This window comes from Pongo pygmaeus, chromosome 1 (genome assembly GCF_028885625.2).
Source record: "Pongo pygmaeus isolate AG05252 chromosome 1, NHGRI_mPonPyg2-v2.0_pri, whole genome shotgun sequence".
Classification (NCBI taxonomy): domain Eukaryota; kingdom Metazoa; phylum Chordata; class Mammalia; order Primates; family Hominidae; genus Pongo; species Pongo pygmaeus.
Window position 1 is genome coordinate 197,897,732 of NC_072373.2, and position 17,718 is coordinate 197,915,449.

The following is a 17,718-nucleotide window of genomic DNA, read 5'->3' on the forward strand; positions in this document are numbered from 1 at the left end:
CCTTATCTGCCAAAAACAGAGAATTTAGAAGATTCCCAGACTCTACCTACTTCCTACAATAGGAGCCAAGTTGCATCCTCCTAGGAGCATGAGGGAAACCTCAGGGTCTGAGGGAAGGCAGGCAGACTGGTGAGTGTTTCTATGAGGCAAGAGTCCTTTTCTCCTCCTACTCTTGTTCCCTAGTTTTTCAGAATGGGCCTTGTCAAGAATGCATTTTTAAGAGTTTTGGTTCAACCCTTTACAAAAATGTGCAAAATCTCACCAACCCATTAACATGAGCTTTAGATTTATTTCTGACTCTCTTTAAACCTATTTGATGTTTACTGGAATGTGCATTTAAGTAGCCTCCAAGAACAAATTGCTTCTATAAATGGGACACCCTGCTCACCCTCCTCCCTTGCCCAGCTCCATCAAGCTCCATCCGTACAAAATATTACCAAACCTTCAAATGTGACTTGAAGTTAAGTTGAAGGAAAACTTTGTATACAAATAGTTCCTAGCCAGGTGCAGTGGCTCACGCCTATAACCCCAACACTTTGGGAGGCCAAGGTGGGGCAGATCACTTGAGGCCAGGAGTTCAAGACCAGCCTGGCCAACATGGTGAAACCCTGTCTCTACTAAAAATACAAAAATTAACCAGGCGTGTTGGCGTACACCTGTAATCCCAGCTACTCAGGAGGCTGAGACATGAGAATCACTTGAACCCAGGAGGTGGAGGTTGCAGTGAGCCGAGATTGCGCCATTGCACTCCAGCCTGGGCAAGAGAGTGAGATGCTGTCTCAAAACAAATAGTTCCTTAGTGATATATTTCAGGACTATCACTTAGACTGCTTTAAAGGTTATCCAAAATATTATATTCCACCCCTTCAATGGGTGCTGGGGAGGGCCAGATTTTCCATCTATGGTATGTCCCAGTTGTCACAGGGGGAGGACAGGTGGGGAGCAAGGACAAGGCAGGAGCCTGTTCATTTAGGAATTCCACCACTGACCAGCTGATACTGTGACAAGTGGAATTTTTTTTTTTTTTTTCCTGACAGGTGCTCTGGCATACAAAGCAAGCATACACTAAAATCAGCTTAGGAATAATTGTTTTCTCTTAGAAAAGCAGAACATTACTAAGAGAAGCAGGGAACTCCACTTTCTAGCTTCAGGTGGTTGGGTTTTTTCTCCCTATAAAAGCTCAAAATAAGCTAATTAGAGAATGACCCCCTTCCTCTTGGAGAAGGTCCATTTCTCCTTTTCCTCTTCACTTTTCCGTAATGTAAAATGGACAAAAGATCCTATCTACACCTGATAGGAACAAAACAGATATGCATAGGTTAAGGAGAGTACCTCAGATTGAGACAAGAATGTCAAGTTGCTGAGTACTTAGCAAACTTATATTGAGTCTTTTGCATGGACTCAATATTATATTTTGTCTAGAATTTATAGACAAAACTTATAGCACAGCAGGCCAGATAGCATGGCTAAACATGTTGCTACTTGTTTTCTCAGCATGAACTCAGATTTTTAAAGCACTGGCTAATATAGGTGACAAGTTATTATTGCCTTCCCTTTTTTCCTTGCTTCTGGGGGTAAGTCTAAGAAGCTTTGGTTCACGAAAGGGATCTAAGGAACACTGTGTCTCCCACATCTACCCACACTTACCCAACCTTCACCCAGTTTTTAGAAGTCGCAGTTTCTGGAGAAACTGGGTTATGAACAACCATCAATTCTGTACCACTGATTCTGGTTTCTTACATCCCCTTCAAAGAGAATGCTCTGGGATAGCATGGCTTCTTCCATAATCAATGCAAGCTCTAGAGAAGCAGAGATATGGAGGTCAATCACACAGCCATGGGAAGGAATAAAAGGCAATGCCTGCCTGATCACGGCTGAGCCATCTTCCCCCTCTGCAAAAACTGAGGCATAATGATATTTCAGGCTCTCCCTATGTCAGGCTCCTGACATGCACCGTATGTAGCTGCAAATCCCAATCAATTTCAACATTTCTTAACTGCTAGAACACCTTTCTCAACACTGTAATTTACCTTCAAAAGAATAGGGAGCAAGCACCCTCGCCTTCCCAGTACCACGTTCTACTAACTGCCGCCCCCCTCCCCACCCCACTAACCTACCTACGCAAAGGAAGAAGTCAAATAACCTTCCATCGAAGCCTATGACAGACCGCCACAGTACATATGTCACTGACAAAGAACTTTTATTTCTTTTTAATGACATTAAACACAACTGCTACAAGGGAAAAAACATGATAAAGAGGAGGCACCAAACTTCAGTTTCATAATTGAAACTGACAACGCCAGTAAATCAGGGCCTGCATTAGAAACTACAGGTTATTTCAGGCTCCTTACTTATAAGTAAACAATGTAAACAGCATGTTTTTACTCTGCTTTGTCAAGACCCCCATGGTGGGAATGTCATCATGGATGAAGAAAGCAGTTAAATGCACCTAACACTTGCTTAAAAAATAATACAGCAAGAATTCCAACTGCAATATTAGACTTAGAGGCCAACACCAAATATAAGAGATATGCAGCTTTGAAAAGAGATGAAAACTCCAGATTCTACCCACTACCATCTTTAAGGCGAACATGCCAGATAATGAGTTTTCTTTGGCTTTGTTTTTTCTTCTTAAAGAATACCATGTTAACCACTAGAGAACAGCTCTCTCCTCCCCCAGTCCAACAGATTTAATTAAGCTGCTAAAGCCTGGGAAAAACAGAATTATTTGAGCTAAGAGGAAATGTGATTGTCACATTTTCTAGTTAACCTGTCACTCATTTGATTTGGCAAAGGCAGTGCTCCTATTACACATTCAGTCTTAAAACCCCATGTACCAGGAGGGCATGAGTCTTAGATTTTTGCCTAGGCAAAATCCTGTCCCTTCACTCCTTGGGTTTTCTGTAGGGAACGAGACAGCTGCAATGCTAGCTATTCCAACTACATTTAATTTTAACTATGCTATGGTCCCAAAGGTGGATGTTTGGCATGTCTCACTCCATCAGCCTAATTTAGGGCAGCCTGGAGAAGTGACCAATGTAGTAAATGCCAAGTAGGCTAACTAAAATAATAGATTTCAACTACTGCCTTTGAATAGAACTTCTCCTTTGCATTTTGGCCCCAGAATTTAAACCAAATGTTCAAGGAAAAGCAAATCTTTGACTGGATAAAAACAGTAAACACTTAGGGACATTCACCCAAATTTATTGTTGGCTTAAATGACCAAGCTTTCCCCACGTCAGTTTCTAAAGTGGGGTAGGATGTTTAGAATGCGTTACTCACACAGAAAGATGGGATTGATGAAATCACAAAACTAAACACAGGCTATAGCAACTATGAACAACCTTCACAGAGAATGAACAACAGCACAAATGCCAGACTGCAAAACTTCCTAAAATGATGTCTATAGCTATCTGTAAAGAGAGAATAACCGGCCAGGTGCAGTGGCTCACGCGTGTAATCCCAGCACTTTAGGAGGCCGAGGTGGGCGGATCACCTGAGGTCAGGAGTTCAAGACCAGCCTGACCAACATGGAGAAATCCTGTCTCTACTAAAAAATACGAAATTAGCCGGGCATGGTGGCGCATGCCTGTAATCACAGCTACTCGGGAGGCTGAGACAGGAGAATCACTTGAACCCAGGAGGTGGAGGTTGTGGTGAGCAGAGATCACGCCATTGCACTCCAGCCTGGGCAACAAGAATGAAACTCCGTCTCAAAAAAAAAAAAGAGAGAATAACCAACTCCTAAGACATCCATTAAGACAGACGCACAGTCTGTCAACTTTGGTTAGAATACCAAACCTTAAGATCAGGTAATGCTTTTGTGCATAGGCTTAGTCACAACTATATTACATCCACGTTAGCATCCATGTGAAACTAGGTATCAGGGGCTTGACCAAATGAGATGATAACATCCAGGGCCTAAAGACACCTCTTGTTAACTAATAATGGAGACAAAAGAGTGCCTTTCCACACTCTCCCACAGAATGGAGGCTCCCTAACTAACACTCAAATTTGGGGTTCAGCAAATGAAACTAAATACCAACTGACACCACAATAGCACTAGCCTGCCCTAGAGTCAAGACCCTGGGTGGGCAGCTCTTCAATAAAGACAGCAAGGAGGCCATCCTGAAGAGGCATATCCACGTCTAACAGGTTACAAGAATACTGCCACTAGAATCCTACCGAGCAGAGTGGTCACTGGGGGGTAAAAAGAAAAAGGAAAATCCTTGAAGAAAGGCAAAGGAGACAACCAGTCTCAAGACCACAAGGTATTATAAGTCTTCTGTCAAAGTAAGATGTATAAGATTTGTAAACACTATTGTGCAAAATAAGTTCAATAAGGAATGAAAAAATCCCCCCCCAACAAAAAAAATCAAGGCAGCTAGTACATACAGAAGGGAGAGGAGAGGATTTACTATTTTAATTTGTCCTTTCGATAGGATTCTTCTCCTGCTCCATCCTACTTATAATGTCCTGGATTGCCAACTTTAAAATACTGACAGGTATTCAGAGGATTCAAATAAAAAATAAGAGGGGTTGTTAAAAGTAACTTATGTCCATTCACAAGTCACCTAACACTGGCTCACAGCCTGGTAAAGAATCTCTTCCTTATGGGAGATTGAACAATGATTTCTTTGAGGTACCAGAAAGTAGACTTTGCCTCCGCAGAGAGGTGGGTCTTTTGCTTGAACCTGGGTGTTCTGGCTTAATGCTGGCTTTCAGGAGGCAGCTACCTTCAATTTAAATTAAAAAAACAAAAAAAACTATACCAACCGAACGCTTGCTTAAACACAGACACACACACACAAAATCAGGAGGGACTTCATACAAAAAAATTCAAGTCGGCAATGGGCATTTCCAAAAGGTGATGAGTTTTTTAAATAAAAACCTTGTGAAAAATAAAATCCAAAATCGGCAAAGCACAAAACAGCAAAAGAACATGAAATGCTGCTCCAAGCAGGACCCTGGATAGGGACCTTCATTGCTGATGGGATGACACAAGTTAACTGTACGAGAAGTCTGGGAGACGCTGGAACCGATGGTGGCTTCGCATGTTCCTGTCAACCCACTGAGTCAGACTGTATCTTTGCAGATGTTTCTGTCGGCGGGCGTAGTTTCTATCAAGAGAGAGGGAGAGTACAAACAGGAAGGCTATTTCAACTAGAATGGCTATCTGTACATAAAAAAAGGCCAGCACAACAATTGTAAGAAAATCTTTCTTTTGGAAATCAGATATTAATTTTATATTTCAATTCTCGCAATTTTAGAAATTTTATACTATTTCATTTATATGAACACCACACCGTAAGTGCTATTTCTTTCCAACTCCCAAAGCCACCTAATTCCCATAGATATTATGGTGCTATGTGCCATATACACAATGTTCTAAGGAAAACTAATGTAGAATAATGTGTAAGTAGGGGAGAAAAAAAAAAACCCATTTTCTTCCTCCAGAAGAATTTAGGGTAGGATCTATATTTCATTGTTTGTATCAGACCTGTACCTCCAAAAGGACCTCATTGTCTGACACAGCTCAAGGTTGCTCAGGACACAGTAGTTAAAATTAGAATAAATTCCCAGAAAGGTAAGTCATCATGTGAGTTTAGAGACTCAAAAATTAACAGCACAGACTCAAAGTAAAATTTCTTAAAAGTCTCTTTTAGTTATGTGCTGGGCTGCAGTTCTGAGCAAGACGCTCTGAGATAATTTGATCCCATTTTCGACTCTGAAAGTGCTCCTAATAATCTAGGAAGCTTTCTGAAGATACGCATTCTAAAATTTAAAAAAAGAAAAAGAAAAAACAAATACAGATATGGATTCTTGGCCTCTCCCTCCTCCCAGACTTAATGACTTAGAATACCTGGAATCAGGATACAAACATCTGTATTTTTAGACATCTCCGCAGGTGATTATGAGTAGTAGCCAGGGTTGAAAATAACTGTAACAGTACCTGACATTTATCTATTCCTATATGCAAGTACTTGCTGAATTCTTTAAATACCTCTCCTCACTTAATACTGTGACAATCCTACTAGTATTTTCATTAAGTCCTTGTATAGGTAAGGAAATTGAGCCTCAGGTTAATAACTTACCCAAGGTCATACAGTAGAATAAGCAGAAGAACTGGATTTGAATTCACATCTGACTCCAGAATTTATCTAATAACAATTACACTACACTGCCTTTCCTTCTGAGAAATGCTATGATTTTGACAACTACAGAGGGAATATGACTGTAAAGGCCCTGAAGCAAGAGGAAGAGTATTAGGAGATGAGGTTGGTGAGCATAGGCCAAAGCATATAGGCCTTTGTAGGGGATTACGAGAATGGGAAGATGTGAGATGGGAAGCCACTGGGAAATACTGAGCAAATATGATTTATGCTTTAAAAGAATCTCTTTCTTTGGCTGCTGAGTTGTGAACAATGCACTGGCAAGGGCAGAAGCAGGGAGGGCATTTAGGAGACTTGCAACAATCCAGGTCAAATGATGAGAAATAGTTAGGCTTTGGATATACAGCTGACCCTCCATATCCATGGGTTCTACATCCATGGATTTAACCAACCATGGGTCAAAAATATTCAAAGAAAAATGGATGGTTCCATCTGTACCGAACATGTACAGACATTTTTTCCTTGTCATTATTTCCTAAACAATACAGTATAACAACTATTTGCATAGCATTTATACTGTATTAGTTATAAGTAATATAGAGATGATTTAAAGTATATGGAAGGATGTGCACAGGTTATGCAAACACTATGGCATTTTATATAAGGAACGTGAGCATCCGTGGATTTTGGTATCCAAAGAGGGTCCTGGAACTAATCCCTCATGAATACCAAGGACAACTGTATATGCAGAGCCTATGGGATTTGCTGATAGACTGAATATGGGGTGAGAGAGAAAAAAGTAAAAGATGATTCCAAGGTTTTTGAGTATCTGAATCAAAGTAACTGAATAAATTTGTACAGCCACACTGCATCAAGAATCCAGAAAACTGTAATACTAAATTTGAGTCTTAAAAAAAAAATTCCAGAAGATTTCAGAATTAGGAAGGTCCTTTGACACCAAGTTGCAAAGCTAGTATTAGAACTGAGGTTTCCTGAATTTCAGTCCAGTTTTTGTTTTGTCTGTTTGTTTTTTGAGACAGGGTCTCACCCTGTTGCCCAGGCTGGAGTGCAGTGGCATAATCATTGCTCATTACAGCCTCAAGCTCCTGGGCTTCAAGCAATCCTTTTCTCTCAGGCACTCTCAAGGACTACAGACACACACCACCATGCCCAGTTAAGTTTTGGATTTTTTGTAGCGACGAGGTCTCACATTGGCCACGCTGGTCTCGAACTCCTGGGCTCAAGCAATCCTCCTGCCTTGGCCTCCCAAAGTGCTGGAATTACAGGCATGAGCTACTGTGCTCAGCCTCAGTCCAGTTCTTATTCCATTATACTGCATCACTTTTTCCCCCCGCCTCTTGAATTAAACAATTCCAACCCCTACTCCCCACTACATTCCTCCTGCAGCCAAATTTCACCACCCCACCCCACCCTTTTTTCTTCTTTTTTGACGGAGTCTTGCTCTGCCGCCCAGGCTTGAGTACAGTGGCACCATCTTGGCTCACTGCAACCTTCGCCACCGGATTCAAGCAACTGTCCTGCCTCAGCCTCCTGAGTAGCTGGGACTACAGATGCTTGCCACCACGCCCAGCTAATTTTTGTATTTTTGGTAGATATGGGGTTTCACCATGTTGGCCAGGATGGTCTCAAACTCCTGACCTCAAGTGACCCACCCACCTTGGCCATCCAAAGTGCTGGGATTACAGGTGTGAGCCACCGCGCCCAGCCATTCTACCCTTTTCCATCTTCTTCTAATCACCCACTCACCGCGTGGTGAGGTCCGAAGGATGCTGCCATTTTGAGTGCTGCATATGATGAACTTGATCCATCAAGGCACAAAGCTCCCCCGAGATACCTGTGATACAGAGGGATCAGTGGTTAGGAGACAGCTGAGTGAACTATGTCAGCCAACGTCAAAGTAGGTGCTTTCAGGGAAAGAGAAAACAGGCACTGTTCTCAACAATATATACTTATGATTATCACAAGCAGTGAGCACAGAAACTATAAACCAGAATGGGGAGACTGCTCTTAGAGGGTGAAGGTGAAGCAATAATGGCAGCCACCATTCATTCATTCAACACTTAGCTCCTACAATATACAGGGAACTTTACTTGTCCCTAGGAATATGGCAGTGAACAAGACACTACCTCAATGAAGTTTATACAGGAGACAGATGATTCCAAAGTGGTGTGATAAATGCAGTGATAGAAATACAGACTGCTATAGAGACTGGGGGGGTGGGGGTTAGGGAAAGCCCCCTCCAGGGGGAGTAACTATAGCAGTGATCTAAAGGATGTATAAAATTAGTGAGGTAAAGAGGGTTAGGAGGTTGGATGCCAAAAGATAACAGTTAATACAAAGCCCCAGAAACAAAAGACAGCAAATACATTCAAGAAACAAGAGGAGTTTAGAACAGATGGAGGTGGGCGCTCTTTGCTAACAAGAAAAATTGCTAGATGCAATTTCTCAAACACCTGGGATCCTAGCAATGTACTAGACACTTTACATATTATCTTACTTAATTCTAAAAAAAAATCTTACATGGAGATAGATGTTATTAATATCATTTCAAAGATGGGAAACTATGGGAGGTGAACTTGCCTGAAATACTTTTTTTTTTTTGAGACAGAGTCTTGCTCTGTCGTCCAGGCTAGAGTGCAATGGCGTGATTTCGGTTCACTGCAACCTCTGCCTCCTAGGTTCAAGCGATTCTCTTGCCTCAGCCTCCTGGGTAGCTGGGACTACAGGCGCCTACCACCATGCCAGGCTAATTTTTATATTTTTAGTAGAGATGGGGTTTCACCATGTTGGCAAGGCTGGTCTCCAATTCCTGACCTCAAATGATCCTCCCAAAGTGCTAGGATTACAGGTGTGAGCCACCATGCATGGCCCTGAAATTCTTGATGACCCAGGATTCAACTAGCTCCTGTGTGACTCCATGTCCTTGCCACTATGCAATAATGCTAATTTTGCACTCAACGATTGAGACTTAGGCTAAAACTCAATAGAAGCAGAAATAAAACACTAGTTAGGAAATAATTCCCCTAGACCAGTGGTTCGCAAATTTTAACATACATTATAATCAACTGGAGGTATTGTAAAACAGATTGCTGGGCCTAGCCTCCAGACTTTCTGATTATACATAATCAGAAAACTACAGACCTGGGTAGGGCCTGAGAATTTGCATTTCAAGCAAATTCCCAAGTGATGCTGATGCTGGTGGTCTAAGAACCACATTTTTTTTTTTTTTTTTTTGCAGGTGGTGGGGTGGGAGATGGAGTCTCACTCTGTCACCCAGGCCAAAGTGCAGTGGTATGATCTGGGCTCACTGCAACCTCCTCCTCCCGGGTTCAAGTGATTCTCCTGCCTCAGCCTCCTAAGTAGCTGGGATTACAGGGGCCTGCCACCATGCCTGGCTAATTTTTGTATTTTTAGTAGAGACAGGGTTTCACCATGTTGGCCAGGCTGTTCTTGAACTCCTGACCTCAAGTGATCCACCCGCCTTGGCCTCCCAAAGGCTGGGATTACAGGCGTGAGTTACTATGCCCGGCTGAGAAGCACACTTTGAAAATCAAAGCCCTAGACAGTGGAGACTTTTCAGCTCGTTTACATGTTTTTCATTACCTTATCCACTGTGCTTTCGGGAATCAAAAGCAGTCTCAGTAGGCTACAGACTCATATTTTCAAGTTCTAGTAAAAGTAACGTAACTTTTAGGATAAATGTAATTTATTTGAAGCCTCAAAAAGTAGAGCTTTGTAGAAAAAGTATACTATATACTTTGGAGTTAGGCAGAGTTGAGTTAAAATTCCAATCCATCAATTAGCTCTGTGACCCTGGGCAAATTATTTCACTTCTTCAGGGCTCACTACTCATCTATGAAAAGCAGATAATACAATTTAGCTTGAAGCTGAGTTTTAGGAATATTGTACGTAAAAGACCTAGCACATTGCTATGGCACACAGCATGTGTGCAGTGAGTGGTAGTAGCTATTATGATGTTAGCACCTCAGGCCTATGTTAGCTTGCAAAGACTCTGCAAATCCTGTGAAATTTTAAGGAAAAACATTTATTAAATGGATCCATCCACACATAAACTATGACATTTTATGGCACTCAAATATTTTTCTAACTATAACACTTTTTAGGAAAAATTTATAGATTTCATTAAAAGTTTCTCTACTGTTAAAAAAGCACGACCAAATGAAAGATAATTGACAAAATGAAAAATATATTTGAAACATACTTGGCAAAAGTTTAATGTCCTTTATCTACAGTCTCTTTATTTTTTAAAAAAGGTCAAGGGCATGAATAGACAACTTGCAAAATTATTACAAGTGATCAATAAACATAATAAAAACAATGTTCAATCTCACTCATGGAAAGAAAAGGCATTACTGTCACTCCTTGAGAAGGAAAAATAAATCAGAAATGAGTTTCCTCGTGAAGGGAAGTAACTCTTGATTAGAAAATTCCTTACCTGCTGGATTTGTAAAGCTAAAATCAAAGGTCTCAATTCAAATTGCCTTTCCAATAGCCCACTTTCACCTCGCTAGCACTCCACTCCCTGTGGTCACCCAAAAAGGACATTTCAGTGGGAGGCAGGGGAGGGGAGAATCAGCTTTTATAAAAATTTCAAGATACATTTTTCCTACCAAAGCTTCACAAAGGAAGGCTAGCAATATATGGAAATTCTGTGTCCATCAAAATGGAACCACAAGATTATCTATAGAACATGTCCTTCAGCTCACTCATTTCTTATCACCTGCATTTTAGAAAATTAATCTGGCAATGAAAACTAAAGATATTAAATCTACAAACATATCTATTCACATTAAATGATGAGAAGAATAGCCAGTTAGCCAAAGGGGCCTAATATTCAAATATTTAACTTCTAGGAGTCAAATCCAGCAGCAGCAATTTATATAACACTATATATCAAGCCTGTTTAAATAAATAAATAAAGGCACTGTCCTATGCGCTAGTTTATATATATCAACTCATTCTTTACAACTATCCTATAAGGTATTTTCCCCGTTTTACAGACAAAAGTATATAAAACTGTAAAGAAACTGAGGCACAGAAAAGTTAACTAATTTGCCCAAAGTCACATGTCTAGTGACAAAGCCAGAATTCCAACAATATAAAACTATCATAGGATTGACTTTCCTTAAAAAATTTTCTGGGAGCAACATTTCACAGTTGAGATTAGAAAGTAAAAATCATATAGCCATGTCTTTTGTAAACAAGGGCTCAATAATTAGATTTCAGCTCATGTACCAAAAAATTTTAATTTTCCTTAGCACTAATAACTGTTAGGCTAGCCTAACCTTTATTATTAATAAGATTTAATGATCTAGAGATAATGAGAGCTAACATTTATCAAGCACTTCTTATGTGCTAGGTACTTTGCTAACTGCTTTGCATTTATCCTACAATTTAATTCTAACAATCACAGATGGCAAACTCTATAACCTCCATTTTATTCACAAGTAAACTGAAGCTTACAAAAAAATACTTTCCCAGCACTTTGGGAGGCCGAGGCAGGTGGATGGCTTGAGCCCAGGAGTTCAAGACCAGCCTGGGCAACATGGTGAAACCCCGTCTCTACAAAAAGTACCCGGGTGTGGTAGTACACACCTGTAGTCCCATCGACTCCAGAGGGCTGAGGTAGGAGGATCACCTGAGCCCATGAGGTGGAGGCTGCAGTGAGCCAGGATCATACCACTGCACTCCAACCTGGGTGACAGAGCAAGACACTGTCTCCAAAAAAAAAAAAAAAAAAGAAAAGATACTCATCTATCACCTAGTAAATCAGAAAAGCCAGGATTCAAACCCAGGTGGGGCTAATAATCCAAAAACCTCATTTTAGCTTATAGTTTGAACCTCATCTTCCTCCAAATTTAGAGATGCTAACAAGAATGGGAACATTTGAATTTTCTCTTCTCTTCATAGTCTCTAACAGATGGGCTTTCTTGGACCAACAATCAGTACCATGGGTTTATTTTAAGTTGTGGCAAAAAGGTGGTAAAGACTGTCCTTTGTTTTGTGACTAAGAATGAAATAAAGAAGGGGAAAAACCCCAATATTTCAGGAATGAAGTCAACAATTCATCTAAATCTTAATCTATAAGTATCAAGGTGACTGGTTTTGGGGAAACATCCAGTTTAAGTTTAAAGTGAATCAATTTTTATATCATAATGGAGGAGGATGGATAATGCTGAGTACCTGCTATGCCAATTCTGACAGGTTTTATAGAACATAATACTTTTTACCACCCACATGACCCTAACTCAATCAAGTGTGGCACGTGACCAAAGAACAGCGACTCTCTCAGCTGGCTAATGACCTAATGACCTAGAAGGCTGCCTGGTACCAGCAGGTCATTAAGTAAACCAATCAGATACTCTCCTTTGAAATGTCAATGTGAGCTTTCGTAATGAGAACAAGAGAGAGAACAGCACACATGCAGGGCTCTAGGAAAAACAGTTACTTGAGATAGCTAAACAGCAGCAAAAGTACTGGTCACAGAAACAGATTAGATTAGGGAAAATCCCAATAGGGAACAGAGGCACACATTTCTTTTTTCTTTCTTTTTTTCTGAGACGAAGTTTCGCTCTTTTGCCCAGGCTGGAGTGTAGTGGCTTGATATTGGCTCACTGCAAACCCCGCCTTCCGGTTTCAAGCAATTCTCCTGCCTCAGCCTCCCGAGTAGCTGGGATTACAGGTGCCCGCCACCATACTCGGCTAATTTTTGTATTTTTAGTAGAGATGGGGTTGCATCATCTTGGCGAGGTTGGTCTCGAACTCCTGACTTCATGATCCGCCCACCTTGGCCTCCCAAAGTGCTGGGATTACAGGTGTGAGCTGCAGCACCTGGTCAGAGGCACACATTTCTGACGGAGCGTGTAGTTCGGCTCTATGGTTAATTCTTTTCACTACGAGGCCTGATGAAAAGAGTCTCATCTAATCATCTTTTCCTGTAAATCCTTAAACTCAGTTACTTAAAGGCTATCATAATGTCTCTATTCCATGCAATGTAAAGTACTTAATACCGGGGAGGGAATGGAGAGAGAAGGAAAGAAAAAATGTGCTACAGGGGACATGGGCTACTGCTTTTATAAATAGATTAATAAAATATAAATGAAAAGAAAAAAATAAGTAGAAGGCAAGAATGCAAATGTGTCACCTCTAGGTCAACAAAATTGCGATGATCTAGTAGAAATCTTGACTGATTTTCCTTGCAGGCAAGGGAAAAAGTAAAAGAAACAGGAGTTATTATATAACTCATTTATGAAGTGATACAGGGGATACTGAATGATATATGAATGTCCTCAACAGTACTGGGAAATTCAGAATCAGAATTTATATAACCATTGCTGTTTATGATCGTCAATAAAAATCAAAGCAGCTATTTCCACTTTTAGCTAAGATGAATGGGGGACTTAACCTCTCATTGTAAGCTACTGGAAACTAGGCAAAATTATGAAACAAGTGCTTTCAGACTACTGAGAATTGTGATCCCCGAGGAAAGAGAAACAACTGAGGTGAGTCTTGAAACTTCTTATAAGTCTATAATTTTTCAAAATAAAAAGCTTTTTAAATGAAGACAAAATAAACAGGTTCTAAATAAAAGCAGAGAGACTTCATCAGTAGATGTGCACTACAACAAACATTAAAAGTTGTTCATTAGGAAAAAGGAAAATAATATCATATCGAAACTTGGATCTATAGAAAATAATCAAAAGCACTGGAAATGGTTAAGTATGTGAGTACATATAAAAGGCTATTTTTCCTATTCAGATGATGTCTTTAAAAGATAATTTACTGTTATGGCAAGGCGCGGTGGCTCATGCCTGTAATCCCAGCACTTTGGGAGGCCGAGGCGGGCGGATCACCTGAATTTGGGAGTTCGAGACCAGCCTGACCAACATGGAGAAACCCCGTCTCTACTAAAAACACAAAATTAGCCGGGTGTGGTGGCACGTGCCTGTAATCCTAGCTACTAGGGAGGCTGAGGCAGGAGAATCGCTTGAACCTGGAGGCGGAGGTTGCGGTGAGCCGAGATCGCACCATTGCACTACAGCCTGGGCAACAAGAGCGAAACTCCATCTCAAAAAAAAAAAAAAAAAGAAAGACAATTTACTGTTTAAAGTAAAAATAACATACCTGTAATCCCAACACTTTGAAGGATGAGGTGGGAGGATTGCTTGAGGCCAGGAGGTCAAGACTACAGTGAGCTATAATCATGTTACTGCACTCCAGCCTAGGCAACAGAGTGAGATCCCATCTCCATAATAATAATAATAAATTTAATAAGATAATAAAAATACAACAAAGATATAGGCAGTAAGTATGGAGATAAAATGGAATACTAAAAAATACTACAAAAATTAAATGAGTCAGGGAAAGATGGAAGCGGAAACAAAAAACAAATAGAAAACAAGTAACAAGATGGTAGATTTAAATCCAGCCATATGGGATTGTACCTTAAATGTAAATGGATTAACGCTCCAATTAAAGACTGAGATTGTGAGACTGGGAAAAAAAAAAAAAGCAAGACCCAGCTACCAATTGTATGCTGTCTATAAGACATCTACTTTAAACATAAAAGTAAATTAAGGAGGTCAGGCGCGGTGGCTCATGCCTGTAATCCCAGCACTTTGGGAGGTCGAGGCAGGCAGATCACGAGGTCAGGAGTTCAAGACCAGCCTGGCCAACACAGTGAAACCCCATCTCTACTAAAAAACTACAAAAATAAGCCGGGTGTGGTGGCATGCACCTGTAGTCCCAGCTACTCAGGAGGCTGAGGCAGGAGAATTGCTTGAACCCAGGAGGTGGGGGTTGCAGTAAGCCAAGACCATGCTATAGCACTCCAGCCTGGGTGACAGAGTGAGACTCTGTCTCAAAAAAAAAAAAAAAAAAAAATTAATTAATTAATTAAGGCAAGGCCCAGTGGCTCACACCTGTAATCCTAGCACTTTGGGAGGCCAAGGTGGGTAAATCACTTGAGCCCAGGAGTTTAGAGACCAGCGTGGGCAACATGGCAAAACCCCATCTCTACAAAAAATACAAAAAATTAGCCAGGCTTGGCAGCACACACCTGTAGTCCCAGCTACCTGGGAGGCTGAGGTAGGAAGATCATGAGCCCGGGAGGTTGATGCTACAGTGAACCATGATTGTACCACTGCACTCAGGCTGGGTGACAGAGTAAGGCTTTATCTTAAAAAAAAAAAAAAAAAAGAAAATGAAAACATATCAAAATGTGTGGGATGCAGCTAGCAGTGCCTAAAGGGGAGCCTATGGCTTAAAATGCTTAGAGAAAATAGAAAGTTCTCAAGATCAATGATCCGATCTTCCACATTAAAAAGCTAGAAAACAAGGCCAGGCATGGTGACTCATGCCTGTATTTGTGGCACTTTGGGAGGCCAAGAGTTCAAGACTAGCCTGGGTAACAGTGAGATGCCATCTCTAACTTTTTTTTTGAGACAGGGTCTCACTCAGTCACCTAGGCTGGAGTGCTGTGACACGACATTGGTTCACTCAGCCTCCTGGGTTCAAGGGTTCCTCCCACCTCAGCCTCTCAAGTAGCTGGGACTACAAGTATGTGCCACCACAATGCTCGGCTACTGTCTCTATTTTTTAAAAAAGAAAGGTCAGGAGATCGAGACCATCCTGGCTAACCCAGCTAACATGGTGAAACCCCGTCTCTACTAAAAATACAAAAAATTAGCCGGGCGAGGTGGCGGGCACCTGTAGTCCCAACTACTCAGGAGGCTGACGCAGGAGAATGGCGTGAACCCGGGGGGCGGAGCCTGCAGTGAGCCAAGATCGCGCCACTGCACTCCAGCCTGGGCAACAGCGAGACTCCGTCTCAAAAACAAACAAATAAATAAATAAATAATAAATAATAAAAATACAAAAAAATTAGCCAGGCGTGGTGGGGGGTGCCTGTAGTCCCAGCTACTCGGGAGGCTGAGGCAGGAGAATGGCGTGAACCCAGGAGGCACAGCTTGCAGTGAGCCGAGATCACGCCACTGCACTCCAGCCTGGGCGACAGAGCGAGATTCCATCTCAAAAAAAGGTATATATATATAGAGAGAGAGAGAGAGAGAGAGAGAGAGAGAGAGATATCTCTGTATAGATATCTATATATATCTCTATCTCGGAATAGAAATCAGAAAACAGGAAGGGCATGGTGGCTCATGCTCATAATCCCAGTACTTTGGGAGGCCAAAGCTGGAGACCATCTCTACAAAAAAATTTAAAAATTAGCTAGGCATAGTGGCACGTGCCTGTAGTCCCAGCTACTCTGGAGGCCGAGGTAAGAGTATTACTTGAGCTAAGGAGGTAGAGGCTGCAGTGAGCTGTGATGGCCCCACTGCACTCTAGCCTGGGGTACAGAACCAGACCCCATCTCATAAAAATTAGTAACAAAACAGGGTTTGCTCTGTAACCTAGGCTAGGCACAAGAGATCCTCCCACATTGGCCTCCCAAAGCACTGGGATTACAGGCATGAGCCACCGTGCCCAGTTCCAAATGTTTTTCTAAAATCAGTAACAGGGTCGGGCACAATGGCTCACACCTGTAATCCCAACACTTTGGGAGGCAGAGGCAGGCAGATACTTGAGGCCAGAAATTTGAGACCAGCCTGGCCAATATAGCAAAACCCCACCTCTGCTAAAAATACAAAAAATTGGCTGGGCACAGTGGTTCACACCTGTAATCCAGCAATTGCGGAGGCCGAAGTGGGCGGATCACCTAAGGTCAGGAGTTCAAGACCAGCCTGGCCAACATGGTGAAACCCTGTCTCTACTAAAAATACAAAAATTAGCCAGGCATGGTGGCAGGTGCCTGTAGTCCCAGCTACTCGGGAGGCTGAGGCAGGAGAATCACTTGAACCTGGAAGGCGGAGACTGCAGTGAGCGGAGATCGAGCCACTGCACTCCAGTCTGGGCGACAGAGCGAGACTCCATCTCAAAAAAAAGAAAAAAAAAGTCAACAAGGGGATGGGAAAAAATCTCAGCCGGGCATGGTGGCTCACGCCTGTAATCCCACCATTTTGGGAGGCCAAGATGGGCAGATCACGAGGTCAGGAGATCGAGACCATCCTGGCTAACACGGTGAAACCCCGTCTTTACTAAAAATACAAAAAATTAGGCCATGTGCAGTGGCTCACACCTGTAATCCCAGCACGTTGAGAGGCCAAGGTGGGCGGATCACTTGAGGTAGGGAGTTCGAGACCAGCCTGACCAATATGGAGAAACCCTGTCTCTACTAAAAGTACAAAATTAGCCAGGTACAGTGGCACATGCCTGTAATCCCAGCTATTTAGGAGGCTGAAGCAGGAGAATCGCTTAAACATGGAAGGCGGAGGTTTTGGTGAGCCAAGATTGTGCCATCGCACTTCAGCCTGGGCAAGAAGAGTGAAACTTCATCTCAAAAAAAAAAAAATTAGCCGGGTGTGGTGGCTCATGCCTGTAGTCCTAGCTACTCAGGAGGCTGAGGTTGCAGTGAGCCGAGATCACGCCACTGTGCTCCAGTCTGGGCAACAGAGCGAGACTCTGTCTCAACAACAACAACAACAACAACAACAAAAAACAAAAA

The 17,718-nt window shown here is 41.9% G+C and overlaps 1 protein-coding gene across 11 annotated transcripts in view; it reads right to left on the minus strand.

Annotated features, from left to right (window-relative positions):
• Positions 1 to 2,183: 2,183 nt before the first annotated feature.
• The window catches only part of S100PBP (S100P binding protein), a 41,347-nt gene continuing 25,812 nt past the window's right edge, over positions 2,184 to 17,718 (minus strand). For all 11 annotated transcript variants that reach the window (XM_054464372.2, XM_054464345.2, XM_054464336.2 and 8 more), the window contains 2 exons: positions 7,881 to 7,968; positions 2,184 to 5,120 (listed from right to left, as the gene is read on the minus strand). In XM_054464372.2, coding sequence (XP_054320347.1) covers positions 5,006 to 5,120; positions 7,881 to 7,968 — 203 coding nt within the window. In that variant the 3' untranslated portion in view covers positions 2,184 to 5,005. The remainder of the gene's footprint in view (positions 5,121 to 7,880; positions 7,969 to 17,718) is intronic.